Source organism: Parasteatoda tepidariorum, chromosome 4 (genome assembly GCF_982258835.1).
Source record: "Parasteatoda tepidariorum strain Cologne lab strain chromosome 4, Ptep-v5.0, whole genome shotgun sequence".
Lineage (NCBI taxonomy): Eukaryota > Metazoa > Arthropoda > Arachnida > Araneae > Theridiidae > Parasteatoda > Parasteatoda tepidariorum.
Window position 1 is genome coordinate 108,223,701 of NC_141758.1, and position 25,230 is coordinate 108,248,930.

General features: G+C 30.4%; 1 protein-coding gene across 5 annotated transcripts in view; it reads left to right on the forward strand.

Annotated features, from left to right (window-relative positions):
- The window catches only part of LOC107440837 (uncharacterized), a 116,101-nt gene that overhangs the window by 72,836 nt on the left and 18,035 nt on the right, over positions 1-25,230 (forward strand). For all 5 annotated transcript variants that reach the window (XM_043050465.3, XM_016053892.5, XM_071182841.2 and 2 more), the window contains exons 20-35: positions 713-884; positions 2,178-2,338; positions 4,546-4,662; positions 7,005-7,106; positions 9,518-9,616; positions 12,245-12,425; positions 13,505-13,638; positions 13,888-13,962; positions 16,072-16,281; positions 16,547-16,671; positions 17,160-17,298; positions 17,382-17,567; positions 18,964-19,079; positions 20,468-20,645; positions 21,586-21,722; positions 23,788-23,910. In XM_043050465.3, the coding sequence (XP_042906399.2) occupies positions 713-884; positions 2,178-2,338; positions 4,546-4,662; positions 7,005-7,106; positions 9,518-9,616; positions 12,245-12,425; positions 13,505-13,638; positions 13,888-13,962; positions 16,072-16,281; positions 16,547-16,671; positions 17,160-17,298; positions 17,382-17,567; positions 18,964-19,079; positions 20,468-20,645; positions 21,586-21,722; positions 23,788-23,910 (2,255 nt within the window). The remainder of the gene's footprint in view (positions 1-712; positions 885-2,177; positions 2,339-4,545; positions 4,663-7,004; positions 7,107-9,517; positions 9,617-12,244; positions 12,426-13,504; positions 13,639-13,887; positions 13,963-16,071; positions 16,282-16,546; positions 16,672-17,159; positions 17,299-17,381; positions 17,568-18,963; positions 19,080-20,467; positions 20,646-21,585; positions 21,723-23,787; positions 23,911-25,230) is intronic.

Below are 25,230 nucleotides of genomic sequence, written 5' to 3' on the forward strand. Positions count from 1 at the left end.
GTTATTAATTGTTTTTTTAGCATTAATTTTTAGTTTTTTTTTGTTATTTATTATTTTGTTTATTTTTTGTGAATTTTAATTTAATTGTTACATGTGCTTCACAGTGTAACAACAATTGTGATCGGTGGAGTGCCCAAAATATTGTGTAGAATGCCATAAATGGCACGCGTGCCATTAGTGGCATTCTACACGATATAAATGGCACGCGTGCCATTAGTTCGCTATCCCTGATGTATGGTGTGCAAAGAAAAAGATCAATTCTAAATAACCTTCGATCTAATGATCTGATTTTTCATGTACTAGTGCTCAATCTTGATGGTTCAAGGACCCCCAAAATTTGAACCCCCAAAATGTAGAAAGTAATATGGTCACAATAGTTTGGAAATAGGGTCACAATAGTTTTTTCAGAAGTGTTCCAGAAATTGGAAATGTCACTTTTACTTTCTGTGGGTCTGGAATCCAAATCTCTCAAAAACGGCATGTTTATTTAGGGAATTTACACTTTTGTCTGATTTCGTAGATCGTTAAATCAAAAGTTATTCAGAGTATTTCATTTCTCTTATTGCACACTGCACAAAAAAGAAATGGCTGTAAGTAATTTAGATAACTTGAAACTGTTATAAGCAGTTTCGAAAAAGATTGCAGAGAGGGTGTTAATATTCTCGTCAATAAAATTGCTCCGTACGTAACTTTTTCTTGTATTTCCATCTAGGATGCAGCAAGATCAAACAATAAGAACGCATTTGAAAAATTCGTCGAAGCAACCATGGATAATGTGCGAGCTTGTACTCTTAGAGGTCAATTTGAGTTTGTTAAAGTACCGAATCCTATTGACATTGGAGAGGTTGAGGAAGCAAAAGAAATTGTTAAGAGGTTTGCAACTGGTAAGATTCACAAAATTTTTAATTGATGTAGAACAGTGTTTTTCAACAACCAATCCGCAGACTGGTGATCCAACGCTGCTTACAATAAAAAAAAAAAAGTTAATTTTATACCTGTGGTGCTAATGGCAAAGTAATTTTTCCTCTTTCCCATCACATGTTTCCATAGCTTCATGTCTGCTTGTTTGTGTTCGTTACTTCGCATCTGTTTCTCGTGTCGCCACTTTACACGATCAGTTTGTATCTGCTGAGTAAAGAGGAGTATAACTTAAAATCTTTACCCTAATTCATTGAAATATGCCTTGCCTTGTTTATACCATTATAAAGAAGTGTAAACAAGTGTAGTTACTTTTCCGTCTTAAGCCCTATATTTTTATAATGCAAGAAAAATAAAACTAACTTATAATCTCTCTAGCAATTGAGTATTTTATTTCCTTTTTACAAATGTATCAGACTTTATATAAGTTTAATATTAAAGTGTGTAATGGGCTTTGCAAATTCGCAAGTGCATTATAGAAGCTTGAAAGGAAGACAGGGCTGCCATTTCTGTTTTCACTATTGCAGAAAAAATTCGCATCTGCATATAATTGTTTGCAGGTTACTGACAAATGAATTTCTAAAGAATGAATTGTTTGAGGATAAATTACAGGCAATATAAGAGACATAACTTGATACTGCATTTGAACTAAAAAAAAAAAAAATCCCAGTTGATTTCCATTTTGTCAATCAAATGGCATAGATTTGGTTTGGTATAAACTACTTAAATCAATTGGTTTTTACCATTTAGTTTCAAAATCTTATACTATGCAAAATCTTATATTATTACTATGCACAACGGTTCTATCACTTACGTACTTCTGGTCTTATAAATAGTTTGTTTTCTCCTTAAAGTAAATATAATTATTTTAGTTCAGGAAATTTTAATTCACATTAATTAGCTTACATTTTAAAAGGAAATAAAATGAATCTTAATAATTTTATTACATTAAAATAGCTTCTCTGGAAAGAAAGGACACAATACCAAAATTTAATGTCCTGACATTTCAAAACTATTTTCCAATCAAACTTTATTTTTTTATTCTTCATTGGAATTTCCTCTTTGAGTTCCTATTAGCAATTAGCTAAGTTTTAATAGCTAATAGCTGAAGGAATAACTATTTCTTAGGTGCAATATTATGTACAGTTGTATTATAACGCTGCCAGATTAACTTGTCACGAGTATAGAAATTTTGAGATTTTAAAAACTTATTTTGTGTTGTAAAATGAAGTAGTCAGTATAGATTGTTTGTGCTTTAGGTGCAATGAGCTTTGGGAGCATATCATTGGAAGCACATAAGAGCCTGGCCATTGCAATGAACAGAGTGGGTGGAAAGTCCAATACAGGAGAAGGGGGAGAAGATCCTGACAGATTCGTCATCACAGATTCTAACAATAATGCCAGATCAGCTATTAAACAGGTACCATTTCTTTTTGACTTGTTCTAAGCTGTCTTTTTGGAATTCTTTCATCAAAGAAAGGAAAACATAAATTTCCTAATTTGAAAGAGTCCCGCATTGGACTGATCATAAAGACAGTAGAACAAACTAAGTCAAGCATCACTAGCTGCTGTCAGTAAGCAGGTGGGGGACCACGTTGATCAACCTGTGTAGGGACCGAGGGTGTACAGTATATGTCCTTGTTAAACTGTCTTACCATAACCTGCTAGATAGCGTACAGATCGTTGGGCTACCAAAGCGGGTGTGCCGTGCCTTCTGCAAAGGATCAAAATTGTGATAGCATGTCTTCAAATCCTCCTCAGGGATATTTCCCAGACCGTCGCCAATTGTGCAGCTCTAGTGCAACATAATTTAAGTACCTACCTAAATTGAAAGTAAAGCTTTGATTTTATATTATCTTACTGAATAAAATTAACTGAACTTAAAAACAAATAGATATATTTAGTTTTTAAAATTAAGTACAGTAGGGAACCGATTATCCAGAACGATCGGGGACCATCGCTATTCCGGATAACTGATTTTTCCGGTTTTCTGAATCGCTACAAAAAGCCGTTTTTTTTCATTGTTAAACCCAACTAAAAAAAGAAATTATTTGGAAATAATCTTAAAAAGAAGAAAAAACGATGAAGTAATACTCTAATGGTTATTTTCAAAATGATGGTAAGGTAAACATCTTTCAAAAAAAAGAAAAATCCTAAAATCTTAAGAGGAAAAAAACATTTTTTAAAGAAAAATGGCGGGAAAATTTATCGAATTTCGTTACGGTTTTTTGGTTTTCTGATTTCCGAATAACGGGTTCTGTACTGTAATAGTAAAAGTAGCAAATTTAGTGATTTTGAAGACAGTAAAATTTAGAAATAATTTGCACTTTTAGCATATGTTTGAGTCTTAACAATACAGTGCAGAATCTTTCTAAAGATTAAAATTAAAACCTAAGAAGAATTTAACCTAAACTTTCATTAAACATTAAATTTTTTTTTAATGAAATGCTCTTTTATTTATTAAGTGTCCTGACTAGAATTGCACACAATCTAGCAGTTATGAATCACTAATGCAAGCTCACAACAGTTAAAAAAAAACAGTCCATTATTCACAAATAATTTGCCAAAAAGCCCTTGAAAACAACTTTAATCCAATTTAATGAATTTAATTCATACAATATCAAATCTATGCAATGCATATTAAGTCTATGATCTTCTAAAAATCTTTACTATACATTTTTGAATTTCATAGAGGGTCGAAAATTCATTTGAGAAAACATATCAGACAAAAATGCAGTGCTAATTAGATTTTCGAAGGAATCTTTCACATTTCGCTTTTTCATTTCGCATTTCGCGAGAAAACTATTTTCACCTTCTGATTGGAGGTAGTATTAAGTGTCTAATCTCGAGGCATTAATTTTTTTACCTTCTTTGGTTAGTTATAGGTTTTTAAACCCTGATACTACCTATTTCCTATCTCTTTTTACATTTAGTTTATAGAAAAGTAGGAAAATTATTTAGTTTATAATATAGTTTGATTTTGTGTTACCTAATATTTTTGTTTGGCACATTACAGCTCTTACCATCTTTATGTTCTCTCTCCCAAAAGACGTTATTTCATTAAATTTGTTATTTAATATTAAGAAACATGAATTTTAAAGCTTGAATTTATTTTAAATATTGTGTCAGCTTTTTTTAAGGATGGATTCCCTTTATTCGAGAAATATAATGCAGCACCCGTCATATGTTTAGTTAAAGCATTTTATGTGGAAATATTTTAGGGAGCTATTTACTATTACTTTTTTAAACAAATTATATTTAGTGATTAGTAGTATGAATCTTTTATTAAGTTGTGTTAATTACTTAGAACAATCTGATAAAGATCCATTCTTATAGACTACTACTAATACTACTAAATAATATTTTGTTTGAAAAACTATAATTTTTCTAATAGATCATATTTTATTTGTATTGTAGTTTTGATACAGTACTGTGTATTTACAGACTTTAGTTTTGTTTTTAAATATTTATAATTTTTTTCCATTAGAGTTGATGTATTTTAAATTATTAATTTTGAAGTTCATTTCATAGGACATAAAAAGCTTGTTTCAGAAATATTGTTCTTAGTTGCCAGAAAAGTTATATTAGGTATCTGTGCAAAAAATAGTTTGATTTTCTGTTTTTAAGGTTGCATCTGGACGTTTTGGAGTAACTATTGAATACCTAACAAATGCTGATGAATTGCAAATCAAAATGGCTCAAGGTGCAAAACCAGGAGAAGGGGGTGAACTCCCAGGATATAAGGTATGTGAACTCATTTTTAACGTAAAAAATTCAGTTTTGAAGTTTTATTCAATTCTGCATAAATTTTTCCAGAATAATTTATTGTCTTTTGGAACTAGAGAAGAAAAATTTCTTCTAGAACACAAATTTCTTTTGGTTCAAATTTCAAAATCTTTGATCTTTACAGTTAGCGAGACTTGAATGTACTAATTTGATGCTTCAGTACTTTATGCATTTTTTTTTATCATGGACTAAAGATCTTTTTAATAGTTTAATCTGAGTATTAATCTTTTTTTATTTTGGAAATTTGAATTTGTTACTTAAAAATTAAAATTTTTATACTTATAGTAGCGTGTATTTCTATTTCAAATCTTGATTATTTATAATGTATATTTATAGGTAGTATTATAAATTATGCATAAATAAGTTGTGTGTGACCTGCAATGGCTTGGGATAGAGCATTCACCTTCCATTGAGGTTAACAGAGTTTGAATCATAGCGATGTCTGGTCATTGCGAATCCGCATCCGGCTCGCACCGACCACAGTTCTGGTGTGAAATATCCTCGGTAGTAGACGAAGCATGAGCTAGTCCCTTTGGCATCAGGCTTACCATGAGAGGTTCTTGTAGGTCTTCCTTTCCATGTAACACAAACACGGGTTAGTTCCATCAAAAAAGTCCTCCACGAAGGCAAATTTCTCCCAATACTTCATCAAGAGTTCCCTTGTCTTCCGGATTGGGTTCAAAATTACAAGGCTGTGGAATTGAGCATTAGTAGTCATAAACCCAAAAATTGAATTGGTTGTTCAACGATGGTTATAAAATAAAATAAGTTGTGTAAGAAGTATAAGCTTGCATCTAAGTGCGAAACTCAATGCGGAATTTCCTCGTAAATAACTGTATCAATCTATGCTTCTTAACTGTGACAGTAAGTGTGATGCAGGCTAACACAAAGTAGGTAAACACAAAAAAAGCGTACAAGTGGTTCTGCAAATAAAATAATGGTTATATTTACTAGCATGCATTTTTTAAGATTAATTATGTTATTACTTGTTTAAATAGGAGCATGAATGAAACAGATATTAAGCAGATACTCCCAGATTTACGTTTTTTGCTAGTATGCAAAATCCTTTATTTGATTGATGTATTTAAAATTGCCTTTTTAATCAAATCCCCTCTTTGTTTTTGTGTAACTCATTTGGTTGTTTTGAGTTGTCTGTTCTATAATTAACATATGACATATGCCAACATAATTTATACCAAACTGTATTAAGGAATTTAAACATGTTTTCACTCACTGCATCCCTCTGGTTAATCCTGCCTGTCTCATATGTTGAGTATTCCTTTAATAGTTGAGGATTAGATAACTTTCTGAATATTCTTTCATGTACGGTTGACTGAATGTTTACAAGGTTTCTAAAACCAGAAGAAATTTAGAAAACTTCTGGTTTATCTCTCCGTTTATGTTCGGGCAACTGTAGGTTTCCAAAGTGTTAAAAATAGTTCTTTTTTTTAAAAAAAATGACCAAAACTAAATTTTCATATGCATGAAAACTGTTTCTTATGCATTTAATTTAATAGTCAATTGGAAAAAAATGTATTTGAAAATTTTTTTAATTTAGATTGCTGACCCAGAAACACCCTGATCATTATGATCATAAAACATGCTTTATAATGAGAGAACAACAGTAAATTTTATTTAAGAAAATGCTTTTTTTTTTTGAAAAAGTGAGCAATAAGAGATTTTTAGCCTTTTTAACCAAAAACCGGAAAGCTTAGGGAACTGTCTTTTTTTTCTGAATAAAATCATATTTAAAATTTTATTTAAATAAATGCATGAATGTTTGGCTGAATGTAAACAATAACAAGCTTCCTGAAACTGGAAGAAATTTAGAAAACTTCCGGTTTATCCAAGGCGATGTGTGAGCAGGTTTAATATGGTTGTGTGCAAAAACAAAATAAACAAAATTAATTTCACAACATAAAGTGTATGGTTAGCCATGTTTTGAGTGTTATCCCTTATTTGGCTATATTTGTGCAAAATAGCACAGTTGGTTAATTCTTGGGTAGCATCATAGCAAGCTTGTAGAGTCTTCTAAATTAATTTGTTGTTTGTTTCCTTGAAAGTTATATTCAAAGAACGTGTTGTATTGAGAACGCTACTATAATATTACACTGCTATAACAATATTGGATGGTGCGTTTTTTCAAGCTTTGGCATAAAAATCAATCAGAAGTAGTAACTCGGAAGTTTTACATCGAATTTTAATCCCTAGCACCATCTGCGCTTAGTCTAGCACGGTCAACTGTTCATAGAAAAATTCATAGATGGAAAAAAAAAAATTACATGTTTTTCCTCTCGTAGGTTTCTAAAGATATTGCTAAAACTAGACATTCCATAGCCGGAGTTGGTCTAATAAGTCCTCCACCTCATCATGACATTTACTCTATTGAAGATTTAGCAGAGGTAAGGAATTTATATATATTTATCAAAAGATAAAAAGTATAAAATGTGTTAGTTTAACATGTTTGTACATAGATGGCAGTAGATATGCTTATGTAGATGGCAGTAGTGTTGTCACAAATTTATCTCTTTGTCTGTAAATAAAATGCTAGTCTAGTTTCACCCTCCACCTCAGTATGTTTTATTTCCTGTATGCTTGATCATTGGGTTAATTGTTCAAAAAGTAACCAGAAAACCTATAAATTATTTTTAACATTGCAGTGAACACATTTTTGGAAGAAAAAAAAAACTTTTATGCTTGAAGACATTACTGTAAGTTTCAAGCATGATGAAAGGCCTTCTGGCTCCAAATCATCAGAAAGACTGCAGGGTGCTCACATGAATTGGGAAAATAAAATTATTATTAAAAAATAAAAACACATAAAATTAAAATCTTTAACCGGCATCCTTATAATATATTTTAGATTAAAAATTAAACTGTAATTACATATTTTTATAATTTGTGAAAAAAGGAAAAATAAATAGAGCAATTAAAGAAATTAATTTGTTATGTGCAATCAAATCATGCCTCAGTTGCTGAACAGATTTCTATTTGTAAATAGTAAAAAATAGAATGGAAAAATAAAATTCCAAAAGAAATGCAAAAGTAATATTTTATAGACTTGTAAAATTACATAAATTCAAGGAAAGCAAATTGCTTAATTAATCTATTTCCTAATGTATATACACCAAATGGAAGATTTATTTTGCCTATACCAATATAATAATAAACTGTGATATATGAATCCAGATCTTGAACAGAATTGAAATTACTTGAACTATTTTGTCATCAACTATTTAAGATAAAATTTCAGTAGTTTGGCCCATTATTTACTGAAAGAATAATTAAAGTTCCTTCTTTTGATGATTCCAATATAGTATAATATAGAAATGAATACTTTTTTTTTTTGTGAAATATTTTAGTACCGTATATTCCGGCATATAACGCGCACTTTTAATACAAAAAATAACATTGGAATTTACGGGTGTGCGGTATACGCCGAATATAAAAAATTATAGATTAAAAAAATTTAAATACTATAGAAAAAGACTTTTATTTTGAAGAAATAACATACCTTTACCTATATACTTTATTGATTTTCGTTATTACGTAAATAGTTCATTATATTCATCTTCCGTTATTTCTTCAGGCATGTCATCACAATCTGTTTCGTCTTCATCTGTGTTACCCTCATCCATAAATAAACAGCCATCTTCTGATCCGGCCAGATTATTTGAAATACTGCATTTTGTGAATGATTTTGTAACCATCTCAGGCTTAATTTCATCCCATGCTTTTAATATCCATTCGCACACTCTTTCCAAACGTGCATGACGCATATGTCCTCCTTTCGTAAAGGTTTTCTTGCCCTCCAACATCCAAGTGTTCCACTGTTTTTTTAAATTGGCTTTAAATGGTTTGTTTAAGCATACGTCCAATGGCTGAACTAATAGTGTCATTTCGCCCGGAATAACTGCCATATCGGTGTTACATTCTTTCAACAATTTTTTTGTATTATCTGTAAGGTGGGACCTAAACATGTTCCACACTAAAAGGCTTTCTGGTTATCTATTGATACTAGACGAAACACATGTACAATCCAAATTTTCGTGCGCGTTAATCGTAAGAGTAAATCTTAGAACTTAAAAAAAGTTATTAGAAATTATTGGTGCGCGTTATGCGCCGGAATATACGGTACATAAAATGCGAAAATTCTAAATAGTAAAAACTATTTATAAAAACTATATATAATAAACTAATATGCAGGTTTATTGCATTTTTTCATTTTTTTTTTTGTATTATAAAATTTCTGCTGCTGTCCTAGTGTTTCAGTGGTGCATTCACTGTCATATTTCAAAAACTATTACGTGAAAAAACATGAAATTTTGCACTATTCTGGATAAATGTTTAAAAAACATTCACATACCAGAATGTTATTGAATTCGGCTATTAGTTTTTCAGTTAGTTCATATCAAAGTTGGATAAGTTTGAAGTCTTTTGTCATTTTTTTATTAACACTAAGCATAACATAACTGGTTAAAAGACCGGTTATTGTATGTTGTATTGTAAGGTAAAGTGTTGCTATGCTTAGTGTTAAGGAAATGTTAAAATAGATAAAATGTTTAAACTATTTTTCTATTGTTGACTGCTGTCTTATTTAAAGTAGATTTCGGATAAAAGCAAAAAATGGCAAAGACTGTTATTGATTTTGGTTAAACATAAGTTTAATAGAAGCGTATATATATATTTAAAAATTATGCAGTATGGAAAATTACTAAAAAAGCAATTATTACTCTAAGTTTTGCTCTCTGAAACTGACCTTTAGTAAAGTGTGGTATTGTGGTTAACTGAATATGTTTTTCATTTCAATAAGCTTATATACGACTTGAAGTGTGCTAATCCATCAGCCAGAATATCCGTTAAACTGGTGTCTGAAGTTGGAGTTGGTGTTGTTGCTTCTGGTGTTGCCAAGGTGAGATAAGAATTTATTTTTATATGAGCAAAAATTTATATATTTCTTTTTATTTTCCACAATTTCTAACTTTATAACTTTAATAATTTTGAATTATTGATCGAAATTGGCTAGAGTTGGCGTAGAGCAGAGCTCTCTACCTATGGCAACACTTCTCATGCTTTCACCATTAGCATGTGGAGAGTCATAGAAGAAGGAAGTATGTTAGTTTCTGTCTTGATTTTTCATATAGGTTAAAAAAATTTTAGTAAGAAAACTAAATGAACTGAAAACTATGTTAAACATGGTTCTAAAAGATAGCGTCATGGAAATCTTAAAAAAATATTTTTAACATTTAAATCCGATAAATATTAAGGAGAGGAAAAGTATTGTAGTGCATTCCTATATACAACTGAAAAGGAGAGGGGGGAAAGTTCCAAAAGCATGAAACCGGGTTTCTCCCCAGATGGCCTATTCAAGCGTTGCGATCACCTATTCTATAGGCTTTAGGATTTTGTACAATTAGGTAACTATTCGCATGGTTGTATTTAGTCCTGAGGTTGTTAATAGCATTTCAACTTTGCAACAGCTTTGAAGCTTAGATTTATTATTCTGAATCTATTTTCAGATCAGATTTAATTGCATACCTGCAAGCAACGTCGCACGTGACTTTTCTTGCAAGTATCTGATTACATTTGTGCTAAATTGAATTTAATATTATAAGACTTTTAGTTTAAATAGGTCTGGAACATGACAAAAAAGAGTAATAAAACTGAAACATTTTAGACATGCTTTAAAACTGGATATTGCTCTTAAAAGCATAAACCTTGGCTGACATGTTTATCTAATCATGATTTCGTAGTTCAGTAAAAATTCTTCTAAAAATATTCCTCTTTAAAATAGATTTTTTTACTTGTCTTGTTGCTTGCTTGTGAATTTAAATGAATAATTCTACTTAACACGAAATTGTACCTTAGATAGATAAATTTAAAAAAAATATATAAATTTTTTGTCTAATGTTATCAGTTTAAAATCTGTCTTACTTTATAAATATTATGTATTTTTTTTTTTTAATTTCCTGAATACAAATATGCTTATTTTGTTACGAAATTTCTAATCTGTTTTTTAATCAATAAGTAATAAATAATTAATGAAATAATCAACTAATTTTTATTTATTTGTCAAACTATCAATTTAAAAATTTAAGAAACTTTGCAAGTAGATCACATACATTTCTTATTTTGATGCCGCTGATAACTTCTGGAAATTTGATGCTTTCATAATAAAAAAGCGTAAACTAATTATTCTATTATGCATTTTAATGTTCATATTTTTTTTAAAGAATTTATTTTTAAGTAGTTGGATTTGTGTAAAATATTCCTGAGTTTTTTATTTTTAGAAATACAGCAAAAACTGTTAAGAGGAATTTAAGTTTGACTATTCAATGGCTAACAGTATGTTATTTTATTTTAAATATCCAATCATGGGCTTCCATTTTTTTCCCTTCTGAACTTTAAGCTGATTATTTCCCTATTGGCAATCGAAATCAACTACAGGTGGCGTAGAGCAGAACTCTCTACCTATGGCAACACTTCGCATGCTCTCACCATTAGCGTGTGGAGAGTCATAGGAGAAGGAAGTTTCTGTCTTGATTTTTAAATAGATTTAAACTATAAAGTTAGGAAATTATATGGAACTGCAAGCTACATTAAACATAGTTTTAAAAGAAAGCACCATTGAAATTAAAAAAAATATTTTTAACAATTAAATATGAAAAATGTTAAGAAGGGTAAAATATCATAGTACATTCCCATATAACCGGAAAGAGGAGGAGAGGGTAAGGGTTGATGGCATGGAACCGGTTTTCTCACCAGATGGTGTATTCGTACGGTTTCGATCCTGAAGAATGAAACCAGTTTTTTGTTATTCAATAAGTATTTTTTTTTTAGTTGAAACTTCATTCAATTTTTCTGTAGTAGGCTTTTGTAAGGTTGAGAAGGTCTGTTAAACCAAGAAAATTAAAACTAAAAAACCATAGCATCTAAAAATTTATCTGATCACTAGACCAATTTTATTTAGAGGTGTTTCTTTTTTTTTACGCATTGCGTACAAAATTTTATGTATTTGAGAGCTGAACTTTAGAGATTGTACATTTAAAAAAAAAAAAAAATTTGATAAATATTTCTATTTTAAAAACTTGTAGACATACTGGCTAAATTTCAGATCTGAATTGTATCATTATAAGTATCATTAGCTATTGAAACAAAAACTAAAAATACAGAATTCCGGAAAACAATTATTGGCGAGATTGGTTGCTTGTATTAAATTGTCAAAGATAATAAAGAAAAAAATACTAAATTTAAACAAAACCTTAATAACATTTTAACAACTAAATTAAAAGCATCCAGGATTATAATCAAACACGTAGAACAAAACAGACGTAAAGCAAAGCGCAAAAGCTAAAGAACAAAATTTTACGAGGGTATGTATACATTTAATTAAATTGAAATTCAGTTCGTTATATTTCAGGAAGAGGATTCGCTAGGTTAGTAACTTTGCCACTTGAACCTAGTATGTTGATTACGCCACAAATTTATTACATCTGGAAAAAAGTCTTATTTCCTCTATGAATCTATGTTTTGTTTTCAGGGAAAAGCTGAACATATTACCATATCTGGCCATGATGGAGGAACTGGTGCCAGTAGCTGGACAGGAATCAAAGGGGCAGGTCTACCCTGGGAACTGGGCATTGCAGAAACACATCAAACCCTTGTCCAAAATGACCTGCGTTCAAGAATTGTTCTACAAGCCGATGGACAAATTCGAACTGGTGCGTATATCTTTTCCATCATACGAATCATTTCACGGAAAGCCTCATGCTTTCACTTTCAATTATATTTATTACTATGGGTTTTATTTTTTAAGAACTTCATGTCAATTTGGCAGCAAGAGGAAGTTTTCTTATTCATTGCTGAGGCTCAGTACTATTCTTGTCCTTGTCAGCAGAAATTACCTTTTTATTGGTCTTGGCCTACAACTGTCTTTTGTAATAGAACTTTACAATATTTTAGAGCATAATTTTTTTAAACTTTAAGTACAGATAGACGGATCATGGGTTAGAGTCCCCTTGCCGTCAAGCAGACCGTGGGAGGTTTCCTGGTTTTCCTCCAATTAATGCAAATGCGGGTTAGTCCAATCAAAAAAGTCAACAAAGGCAAATTTCTTCCAATCCTGGAGTTCCCTTGTCTTCTGGATTGGATTCAAAATTGAAAGGCTAAAGAGTTGGACATTAGTAGTCGTAAACCCAAAAATTGGTTTTGGCTGTTCAATGACAGTATATAATTATAAAACAAAAAATATAACCTACTTGTAGCATTTTCAATAAATAAAATACTTTATGATGCTGATATCTATTTAGATGATTATTCTTAGATTTATACCTTAGACTACTCTGTAAGCATACTGGGACTAGGTCAGATCCCACAATTCAAATTTCAATGGAAGTTAAATTGGGCAGTTAATAGTCTGATAGTAAAGTAGATCTTAACTAAGACCTAATAAGTAATGAAAATGTCCAATGAATAGATCTTGGTAGTGAGACTGAATGTTAACATTCCATCGTGCCTGTAGGTTAACATAAACGAGTTTTCTAATTTATTTTTTTTAAACGTGGCTTTCTGCTTCATGTTAAGAACTTTCTAAAATATTACATGTAACGTTTTAAAATTCTAGTTAAAAGCTAGCGTGATATGCAGTTTACGACAAAAAGAAGCTGCTGTGATTCTTTGTAAGTATGTATAATGGACGGATTCTCTATAAAAAAAAAATTGTTCTCATCTTCTGCCTGAAGCTGTCCATCAACCTTGAGAAGTGATTTTCTTTTTCCCATTTTCTTCTCTTCCTGCGCAGGATTCGACGTGGTGGTTGCTGCCATTCTGGGAGCCGATGAATTTGGCTTTTCCACAGCGCCTTTGATCGTCCTCGGCTGCACAATGATGAGGAAGTGCCATCTCAACACTTGCCCCGTCGGCATAGCGACACAGGTGAGGAATCATCATCTCTCTATGAAGAGCGGCTCAAGGATGTGGTTGCTGCTGCCTCGGTCTTCAATTACTTTTCTTTCTTTTTTTTCTTTCTTTTTTTTATTTAGCTTTGTGGCAGAGAGAGTGTGTTTGGGGAAAGTGGCTGTAGCGTCCCAGCTCCAGAGTTCAATTATAACTCTGGTAGTTTTCTTTTATAAGTTATTCTTGAAATGTATGACATTTTGTCAGTTTCTTTTGCTTTCTTTACAGGATCCTGAATTGAGAAAAAAGTTTGAAGGGAAACCCGAACACGTCGTGAATTACCTCTTCATGTTAGCTGAAAGTGTAAGGATTATTCTGATTTTGTCAAAGTCTAATTTAACCATGTTATGTGAAAAATCTGTTTCTTTCATAACTTAACAGGGGTCTGTTTAGATGAAATTTGGGTTCGTTAACAGACCCTTCACAAAATATCTCTTCATAAAGACGGATCCTTCACAAAATAATTTCTTTTAATCGAACCCATCACAAATTTGTTTATCTTCATTATTGTTTTGGTAATCAAATAAACCCTTCCCATGAAGTGGGGGAAAGAAAGACAGATGTAAATGAACGTTTTGTCTTCTGCAGACGCCTCTTCCTTTATTCATCCGAAATGAATATCCTGCGTTCAGCAGTATAGGCTAAATACCAAATATTTGTATGTTGCATCTCTAATTTAGTAGCAGCAATTGCTGTTTATTTTTTAAAATTTAATTTTTTGAATTATAATTTTGCAGTGTGGAGCATAATCTCGTATGTCTTTACAATTTAAAAACTCCTTGAAAAAGTTTTTTTGCAATAACAGGACCCTATTTGCTCAAATTCACAAAAGTGGGACCCTGGTTGAAAGAATGTGACTTAACGTTTATATTCCCAAATTACGAGTAATTTTTTCACAATTTTACAAAAACGAACCTTTTACAAAATGTCTGGACAGACCCCTGGTTGTCTCCATAATGATTCAAATGGCCGATATTTTTTCGATATGAGCCCTATATAGAATTATCCGATTTACCCGATACTTTACTGCCGCTTTTCAACCAATATCGACCCAATATAAAATTGTCAGATTCAACTGGTATTTTATAATCATTATTCATCCAATATGAGCCCTATATAGGCCAATATTGACACTGCATAAGACCAATATTAAAAAATCTAGGCATCCCACTATTGGTCCCTCGGTGCATGTTCTTATAGGTCCCATATTGAGCCCAACTGGGGCCAAGGTATAATTGTTGTTAGGGTAATTATGAATCAGCATCAAGATTATATTAAATGATAAAATGACTTCATCTCTGTAATTCAGTTTTTGTGCCTAATTATGTTTTGTTTCTGATACCAAGGTGATAAAAGTGTTGTGACTAGTTCATTCTTAGCTTCCATATTTTTATGGGAACCTGCCTAGTGCTTAGAGCCAATGCTACTACAAGAATGAGGTATGCTCTGCAAGCCTTGTGAACCAATACAAAATGTGCCCTTACAAAATAACCCAACAAAAGTTACATTATAATAAAATGTTAGTCTTTAATGTAGCACTCTTGAAATTTGATTTCACACTAAAACAATATGTGCAGGATGTTCAGTAATTACAGCTTTCAATACATATTTTTAATGTTCTTGTAAAAAAATTAAATAAAATTATATTTATTATAATAAACAAATTAATAAACAAGTTAAAAAAATTTCAAACTCTTACCAATGATTTAAGGACAAAATAAGGTGGGATTAAAATCGAAGTGTCGATTAAAAGTGAAGGGGGTGAACATTCTGGTGTTTCTCACAAAAAAATTTTTTTTTTTCAAATTACAAATGGGGCATAACTACCACTATGAATATTAAATACCAATTCTCTAGTATATAAGACATGTTAACTTGAATTCACCTTGAGGTACCTTTTGATAGATGACGGTTGACATAGCCGATTATCTAAATCCCTTCACAATCACCCATATATGCTATGTAATTTATTCAATTATTTATTATTCCTTTAATGCCTGGGGCCATTGCCTCCTTCAATCCTTTTGGATTAGGTATTGTCATTGCAAATTGCCTGTGTAAAGACTGTATATAATAATTCCAAAACTGATTTTTTTTTTCTTTCCTTTTCCGAAGTGCAAATAGGGCTGCCAACTACTACGTTTTTTGCAAGATATTTTATAAGGTGATAGACAATTAAAAACTAAAGCTCTTAGAATTTTTAATCTTTATTATTGAAATTTTTTTTGTGAACTTTAGTTGTGTGTTGTATCATTAATATCTAGTGGTGAGAAAAATAACTTTACTGAACAAATGACTATACTTTGAAATGTTAGCCACTGGAAGAAATTTTCCCCAAAAGCGTAGAAGGTTAAAACACCATCAATCGTTTTTATAACTATGCTTATATAGTTATTTATTTTTTTACATTAGGTGAGATCAATAATGGCTTCACTTGGTATCAAGAAATTCCAAGATTTGATTGGACGAACAGATTTGTTGAAAGTTTTCAATAACAAAAGCAATCCAAAAGCCCAGATGTTAGATTACTCTGCTATTCTGATGGATGCATTATCATTCCGGCCTGGGACAAACATCGTTGGAGGATCCTTGAAACAAGATTTCCTATTAGAAAATAGAATAGTAAGAATTACATAGTTAAATAGCCAAAATTCGTGATTGCATGATTTTTTTATAAAGCCCCAATTGTTATTTTTTTGGAGCTAGAATTTATTGCTGGAATAAAGCTCACATAAATTTTATTCAAAAGTTCTGCAGTTTAAATAATAAGCAAAATTACTATTATATTTAAAAAATTTCTATAAATTAGTGTTTTTTTCCTTCCTTTTTGTATTTGTATTCTTTGCATATACACCTTCAGAACATTGATTTGATGTTTTTTTTCTAGGACAATTTACTAATAAAACAGGCAGCAGATGTCTTAGAAAAACGCAAGAAAGATGTTACGATTCATATGGACATCACCAATGTTGATAGAACTTTTGGAGCTACTCTTAGCTATCACATTGCAAAGTGAGCACTCTTACTTTTTTTTTGCCTTTTTATTTAACTGTTCTTATTTTCCTTGAAAGGTTAGGGAGTTCAACTCAGACTCTTGCAGGATGTTTTAGATATTTATTAACTGCTCATATACAGTCACTGGGCACTATGTAAAATCTTAATTATCTGGTGATACTATACAGCTTTGTTTTTATCGGGCTGAAACTGATTTATACTTGTTATAATAGATGATTTATACTTGTTATAAACAATATGGAAAATTTGAATTGTGCATTTCAGTTATATATGCATTTGAGTTATATTGAACATATGTTTGTTATTGCAGAATAGTGATAGTTTTGTCGCAGGTAGCTCGAAAAAATTCTGCCACAGTGGTCATGGTTTAGGGTTAAACAATAACAGTAATTAAAAATTCTTGCTCAAGCTGTATTCTATTTGTTGTAATGAAGACATTGCTAAACATTTAGTCTGACTCTCAAAATCCTTTGTGTTCTTTACAGAAAATATGGATCGCAAGGCCTACCAGAAAATAGCATTAAGATTAAATTAGAAGGTTCTGCTGGCCAAAGTTTTTGCGCATTTTTAGCTCCCGGAATCTGCGTTGAACTGGAAGGTGACGCAAATGATTACGTGGGAAAGGTACATTAGAAGATATTTTTTGATTTCTTACCCAAGATCTTTTTCTTCCATTCTGAGTGTGTGTGTGTTTTTTTTTTCTTCAGGGTCTGTCAGGTGGAACAGTCATAGTTTATCCACCCCGGCACCTCCCCCAAGATTTCAAGTCAGAAGAGAACATCATTGTAGGCAATGTCTGTCTGTATGGTGCAACATCTGGAAAAGCCTTCTTCAGAGGCATCGCTGCCGAACGTTTCTGTGTGAGAAATTCTGGTGCTACAGCTGTCGTTGAGGTACTCTTCAGGCTTCTTCTAAATTGGGTTCCTAAAAATCCCTTTTTAGGAACACTAATATGTTATACTCCGTTTCACCTCAAGTTGGCGCTACATAGAAAGGCAGGTAGACCCGATTGCAGCCATTGTCATGGAAACTGGGTTACTCATAAGGTAGCAAAAAAGGAGAGAAAGTGGTCAATAATGGCGTTAAAGAAAGTCAAGTGGTGATTTTTTTTTACCAAGAATCTTACTAAAATTTTGAACAAAATACAGAAAGTAACAAGATTTTTTTTTTGAGCAATTGTGATAATTGATTTTTTGAGATACTAAAGCTGATTTCTTATGATTTTTAAAAAGCAGATATTCTTATTAATGTTTTTAACTAAATGAAACAAAAGAAAACAATTAAGTGATGCAAGCTGATTGACCAATGCAAAAACATAGCCAACACGCCAACTTGTGTGTGCTCGTGTCCTCTGAAACTAATTCATCGCCAAACTTGAAAGCCTTTGTACATTCGATTTACTGAGAAAGTATTTATAAGTTAAATACATTTAAACATGATAAAACTTCTAATACATGTTTCAAAATAAACTTTTCTTAATATACAACATTTATTTATATTTGTACTCACATTTAAACTGTAATTAATTCCGAATTAGTGAGTAACTACTTTTCAAAAGTATCACATTTCCTTTCCCCTGTAATGCCAACTTAAGGTGATACGAAGTATAGTAACATTTTAGTGTTCCCTTTTTAGAAACATTAATGTTACTGAACAAGAAGCTTATTTGTCTATTGGAATTTGAATGCATTTGACATTTTTGGAAATTACCTTTTGAAATTTATTCTGAAAAATTATTCTAAAATTTATTCTATTATTAAAAAACTGGTTTCTTATGTCAATTTCTTAATTGTTTATACTGATTGGCCAAATATTGAAAAACTTTTTTCACTTAAATATTCATTTCTGATCACCACTAATGCTCATATTTTTTTAAAAAAACATCGATTAAAGAAGCGCACAATGTATTGCTGTAAGAAAAAGTAATTTCTAGATTATTCAACAGTATATGACAAGTTTACCTTTTGCAAAAAAAATGTTAATGAAAGGTAGAAGTTTTTTTTTCTGAATCCAATGTTTTTGACTCCTTACGAGCAACCAAGCAAGTGTAAGTTTTTGTCTTGCATAATGAGGACACAATAAGATATGCAATGTGACTCGTGTGGTCATAGCTTTCACTCTTGGGATGCCTAACAAATAGAAGCACAAAATGAAATTTTGCCTCTAGCAGGCACTAAAAGAATGTGCAACGAACATGAACTCTTTCAATAGTTTTATCCAGATGAATTGTTTCATTCCTGAAAAAATGTGAATTTCTTTAAGAGTTTTTTTTTTTTTTTTTTTTTGCAGGGTGTTGGTGATCACGGGTGCGAGTACATGACTGGAGGGTATTGCCTAATTCTTGGACCAACTGGCCGAAACTTTGCTGCCGGCATGTCTGGAGGTATTGCCTATGTGCTGGATGAGTAAGTTAATATTTTGATTTCAGTGTTTGCACTTCTTTATATAAATGTACTTGAAAGTGGAGTGAAATTTATTCTCTCGTTTCCATAAAAGTAATTTCTCTATTTCATAAGACTGTTTTCCAAAAGCTCCTTTTGTTATGCAAAATGACATATAATAATGTCTAATAATAACTGAATGCATGGTGCTTAGCATATTTAAAAAGTGCTTAAAGGTGCTTATTTTTGATTTTTAAAAGCCCTTTAAGGTGCTTTTTTTCATTCGTTGTTTTTAAAAAGTGCTTAATTTTCCATTTTCAAAAATGAGATTTTTTTTCTTCTCTTTACCACGCCGATTTTCGTCACGTATTATGAGCTGGGTTCGGTGAGATTATTGCACTCTCATGTGCATGCATCTCTGCTGAATTTTGCAAGATATTCTCAATTTCTGGCTTCATTTTCCACCCTCTGCTATCGAACCAGAAAATCTCTTGATCATTTTATGACTAATATAATCAAGAGAAGAGTTTGTCAGAAACTAGTTATTTTATCATGATCATGTGAAGTCTTTAAAAATTATTTTGCATTTTGTTAATATATATATTGCTGAAAAATATTTTTGAGAGCTTAAAAAATACTTAAAAGGTGCTTATTTTTAGTTCAGAAATTTGGCTGCGCACCCTGTGAATGATAGTAAATAATACTGCTGAATGGTAGTGAATTATGCTGAATGATAGTGAATGATGCCATCGGATGATAATGAATAATACCACTGTTGACTGGTAGTGATTTGTAATGAATAATACTATTCTGCATTTGTAGCAGTTATTCATTGCTGTTTTTTCATTAGCTCTTTTCTTAGTTGAAAATAACCAAAACATTAACGCAAATATAGAACAATGGAATGCTTATCAAAGTCTTTTAAAGTTTTATTTCTGATTTTTAAAATTTATTCATAGAATAAATAGTCATAATTTTTTTTAATTTTGTACCTTTTAGTCTTAATTAACAAAGTTCAATTATTAAAATTTGTCCATAGACTACTGAGTTACTTTCAGTTAAAGGAACTGATTTGTTTTGTATGATATTGTAGATAGCCACTCTATTTATTGGAAGTATCAATGTAGAGTCGAAAGTTCGTGAGGGCAGATCAACTATGCGTTTAAGTACCAAATAAAATGTTAAGTAATTTGCAGTTACAGAAAGCTTTAAAATGAAAAATTCTGTATATGCTTACAGTATTGATGAAAGTTAAAAATAATTTTTGATCAACTTTGTTCTAACTTCCACTTTTTTGACGTAACTTTTGCAGATATACCTTCTTAGGATATAACTGCTCTTTCCTGTATTTTGATTGCTACATTTTTTTCAATGAGTTCATATTTTTAAGTTAATTCATAATTTCATTGTAGAAAACGTACCCTGGAGTCTCGAAGCAACTTGATGATGGTTGATCTTCTACCTCTTCAGCAGTCAGAAGATCTAAATTTCGTTGAAAATGTACTGAAAGAGTTTTATGAGAAAACTGGATCTGCTGTCGCACAAAGATTATTGTCCAATTGGCCTACTTCTGCTAAATTATTTGTCAAGGTAAATCTCACAACACTACCATAGAATAAATAAAAAATTGAACTTCATTAACTTTTCAAGCATTAATTTCTACTAGTTAAATCCAACTGCTCTGGACACGACAAAATAATTTTAAAAAAACAAACAGTAAATAACTATAAACTAAAATTTGCAGATATTTGGCTAAATATGTTTACTTTTTAAAATTATTAACATGACTACAATATAAGAAGTAGCGAATTATATAAGCTTTCGAATTATTTAGAAATATTGATGGATTAAAACCTAATAAATAGAATTATTAAACCATGAATCATAAAGTAAAAAACTGTCACTCGAAAATATTTATTCGCTGTCCAGAGCTAGTTGGCATCTCTGTAAATCTCTAGTCAAAAACAATTCTGTCAGATAACTTAATTGAATTGCTGCTGTAAAAGTATAAAGAGCATACCATTAATGTATAAAATATTTAATTCATTTCCTAGTTCAAAAAAAAACTGATTTGTAGTTATGTTTAATTCCTTACTGTTACTCTTTCATGATGCTTGGACTACCCAATGCTTTATTCAGAAGCTTCCTTGTCTTCTGAGTGGAGATTAAAACTACAAGGCTATAGAGTTGAACGTTGATTACTGAAATGAATCAGCAGTTCAATACTGGGGATGAAATAAAATTGCAAAAAGAAAAAAAATTGCAAAAAGAAAAAAAAATCTTGCAAATAATTCATATTTGTCGTTATTAGTACCAGATTGGTTTTTGTGTATTCTTCTTATAATCCATATTTATTTCTCATAATTCATGAATCTCTGAAATTCCTTGCATATGCAATATTATGCATAACATTTTTGTTAAGCAAAATCTACTGGATTATTTGCTGTGTAGTGCAAAGATAAATTTTACACAACTGTTTATTTTATCCATAGACTGGTTTTTGTGGTAAATAATGTGTTGTACATTTTAGGTATTCCCTAAAGAGTACCAACGTGCCTTACGCCAAGCAGCGGAAGAGGCTACTCTTACGAATGGACCTGTCCCCACTCCCCCTGCACCCATTAGAGATATTGAAGATGTCATCCCTGACAAGCTGGATAAAGTTAGGTAAATTCATTTACTAAATTAGAACTGATCCACATTTTGCATTTTTTTTAAATAAACAAATCAATGTAGACTACTTTTACTTCTTTAGTTAATCTTCTAATCTGTATTGTTAAGAAAGTAAATTTGCTGCACTAGATGATGCAAAGTTGGGGGCGGAGCGCCGCCTTAATAGCATGCAGGGCCCCCAGGCACAAAAAAGTTTTAGATCCCTATAATATACCATAATGTTTAAAACCGAACTGAAAAACTTCATATAAAATAAATCATTTTTAAAAGATGATTCAATAATTTTAGCAAATTTAAAAACATTATGATTACCTCAAAAACTTAAAGCATTTTTAAACTTATTTTTTTTAAAAATTGAGATGCTAATCAGTTGTAATCCTCAAATTATAAAATAATTTTCTAAACCATGGAAGTTGATTTAAATAATTAAGTTTAATAAACATGAAAGTATAACAAATTAAAAAGAAATTCAAAATGTATGTGATGCCACAATAGGCATCACATACATTTAATTTCTTAAACTTATTTTTTTTTAATCATTCTTAACCAAATTTTAATTAAATTCAATTATTTAATTTTAATTGCATTTTATACAAAGATAATATAAAATCTTTTATTCTTCACTTATCGATCAATGTAACATTTAACATTTTTTATTTCAATACTAATGTAAGACTCATTAATTCACTGTTACTAATCGAAAACAATCTAATATTGATTATAAGGGGTTGGCTTTATTTTTTGGCTGTTATTTTTCAATAAATCACCAATCTTGGATTTCTTCCCATGCTCCAAACTGTCTATCTCTTTTTAATTTGGCATTTTATTAGGGAATTTTCTTCAAGGGGGATTTATCTTCCTGTCCTTATTAATATTATTATATAATGTATTATTGATCTGTCCTTATTATATAAAAATTTATTATTTAACTTAGAAAGTCTTATGGATAAAATTATAATTTGTATCTAGAGCTCTACAAATACTACTATAAACAGTTTTATTATAATTATGATCCAGTTTTTACCTTCAAGTCATTTTCATTCTGTTTTCATCACAATCTTCACTTAGTCAATTATATTATACAAATTCCAGCTACACCTGATTCTGTCATTATAAGGAATAAATTATTTTGTCAAACTAAACAGTTATTAGAACATCTTTCAATGCCAAAGCACCTTAAATTTTCATTAGAACGTAGAGAAATAGATTTTGGTTGCCTTTTTCAGTTTTCGTGGTGATAAACTATTAAAAATTATTGGTGTTTGCATGATAATCAATCAATATTTGTAGAAAAAAAATGCACATTTTATAAAATAGAATATATTTAAAAAAAATATATATGGCTATGTTGTTTATCCTTAGCTATTTTTAATACAATTTATAAAATGTCTCAAGGGCTCCCGGGCACTGCCCGGGTGTGCCTAAGCATAAAGATGGTACTGTTTGCAGGGTCGCCACTCCACAGGGAGAACCTGGTAAATACAGGAAATTTAAAAACCACCTAAAATAACAGATAATTTAGATTTTTTCTTTACAAACTGGGAAAATGAAGGGAATTTTGTTTCCTATTTTTGTTTTTTAAAAAATGGCGAGCACTTAAAGAGTATTCTGTTTGATATTTAACCCTGGTTTGGGGTAACTTGCGCAGAAATGAATTTAACAGAATGAATGCACAAATGAGTTACGAAATAAATTTAGCAAATTCAATATATAATATTACGACTATGTTCATTAGCTTATTCATAAATCAGCCATTATATTAAATTTTTTATTCTTAATTACGATGAAGTATGCTACTTAAGGGACAAAACAGATTTAAAAACTAAATCTACCTCCTGTCATTCCTTTATGCTCAATTTATGATAATCTTTTAACTAGTACTGATAATTATTTCATAGTGGTTCTAGTCATTTGAGTGGGCACTTAATACTTGCGCTATTTAACCACATCAATTTGTTTTTGTGTTAGAAATTGAAATTCATTTCATTGTATTGAATTAAAAAAAAACATATTTATAATTAAATGTTAGAATTGTAAAAGATGCATTTATATTTTGCAGGGGTTTCATGAAGTACCCACGCAACACCAGACCCTATCGTGATCCCAAGGAACGCCAAAAAGATTGGGATGAAGTGTATGATTTTAAGAGTGTCAGAAAGACTGTAAAAGTGCAAGCATCCAGGTAAGCCATTTGTTAATGTTTTAAGTGTAACACAATTTGATTTAAACAGGATTTGCAAAAAAATACTACATTCTTATCTTGTTAATGTTTTTTTAAAAATTTTATAGTTATTTTACTTAATTTAATTACCCAATAATTTTGTCTGGATTATCATTTTTCTTGTTTTTAGGGTCCTAAAGAGTTGAGAATTATCCATTGTAAAAATAGTAAGATTAAAAGTACTTATTTAAAAAGTTTTATCTTTGTTTAAGGATCAAGGGGAAGAATGTTTTATGTAAATTTTTCTCAAACATGACAATTTGATGTATTACTAAGTTTTCAACAACTTAAAAAATCTGTTCTCCTCTAGAATTTTTACTCAGTTAAACTGGGCTGTGCCGTGGAAAAATGATTTCTATTTGCTATAAAATAGTTTTCATTAATTTATTAGAATCAGCTTTTCCCGATATAAGTGTTCTTTTCTTTTCATATTTGAGTGCAAAACCTTATTTCTCTTTTAAGTAATGTTCCGATAAAGATAATTTTTTTATTTGCTAATCATGTTTGATAAATGCATTTCTAACTTTAAATAAAGAAGATTTAATGAAATCTCTTTAAAAATTTCTTAATTTTTATTTTGATTTTAGTTTTACTTTCAGGCTGTCAAACTTTAAAATAAATTTTCAAAGCATACAAAAATTCATAAAAAATTTACTTACGTATAAAAAATATAGTTTCTTAGAAAAAACTTACAGAAACTCCCAAATTTTGAATTTTACCATTAAAAGTTGTATTATTTAAAAAGATCTAAATTAAATTTTTTATCATTAAATTAACACAATTTTTTTTACAAAAAATATTTATGAAATTTAATGTGAAAACAGGTTTTACAACTTGGTGCAGAAAAATTTTGATTTGTGCAATTAGCTTTAATAATAGTTAGCTTGAATAATTTCTGCAATATATGTACCGTATTGTTTGGCGCAGCATGTCCTCTTTTGGACTTTGTGCCACTAAACCCTACATTCAATCCAAATTCTGCAATATATGCTGAAAAATGCAAAAAATACTAACATTAAGAAGAACCAAATTTTTCACTGCTCTAAATCTTGATAATATATTAACTGTCAAATTTTTGATATTTTTCAAGCCTTTGATATTTTGAGGGTAAAGCAAAAATCCGAACCTTTTAATTGACCTAAAAAATGTGTTTTTTAAAGAACAAAGTACATATATCTTGTACATGTGCTTTATTACATGTTATTTATGCGTTAATTCAAGAATCGTTTAAAATCAAAGGACTTTCTTTTCTTTATTAAAGTTTTTTTTTGCCAAATACAA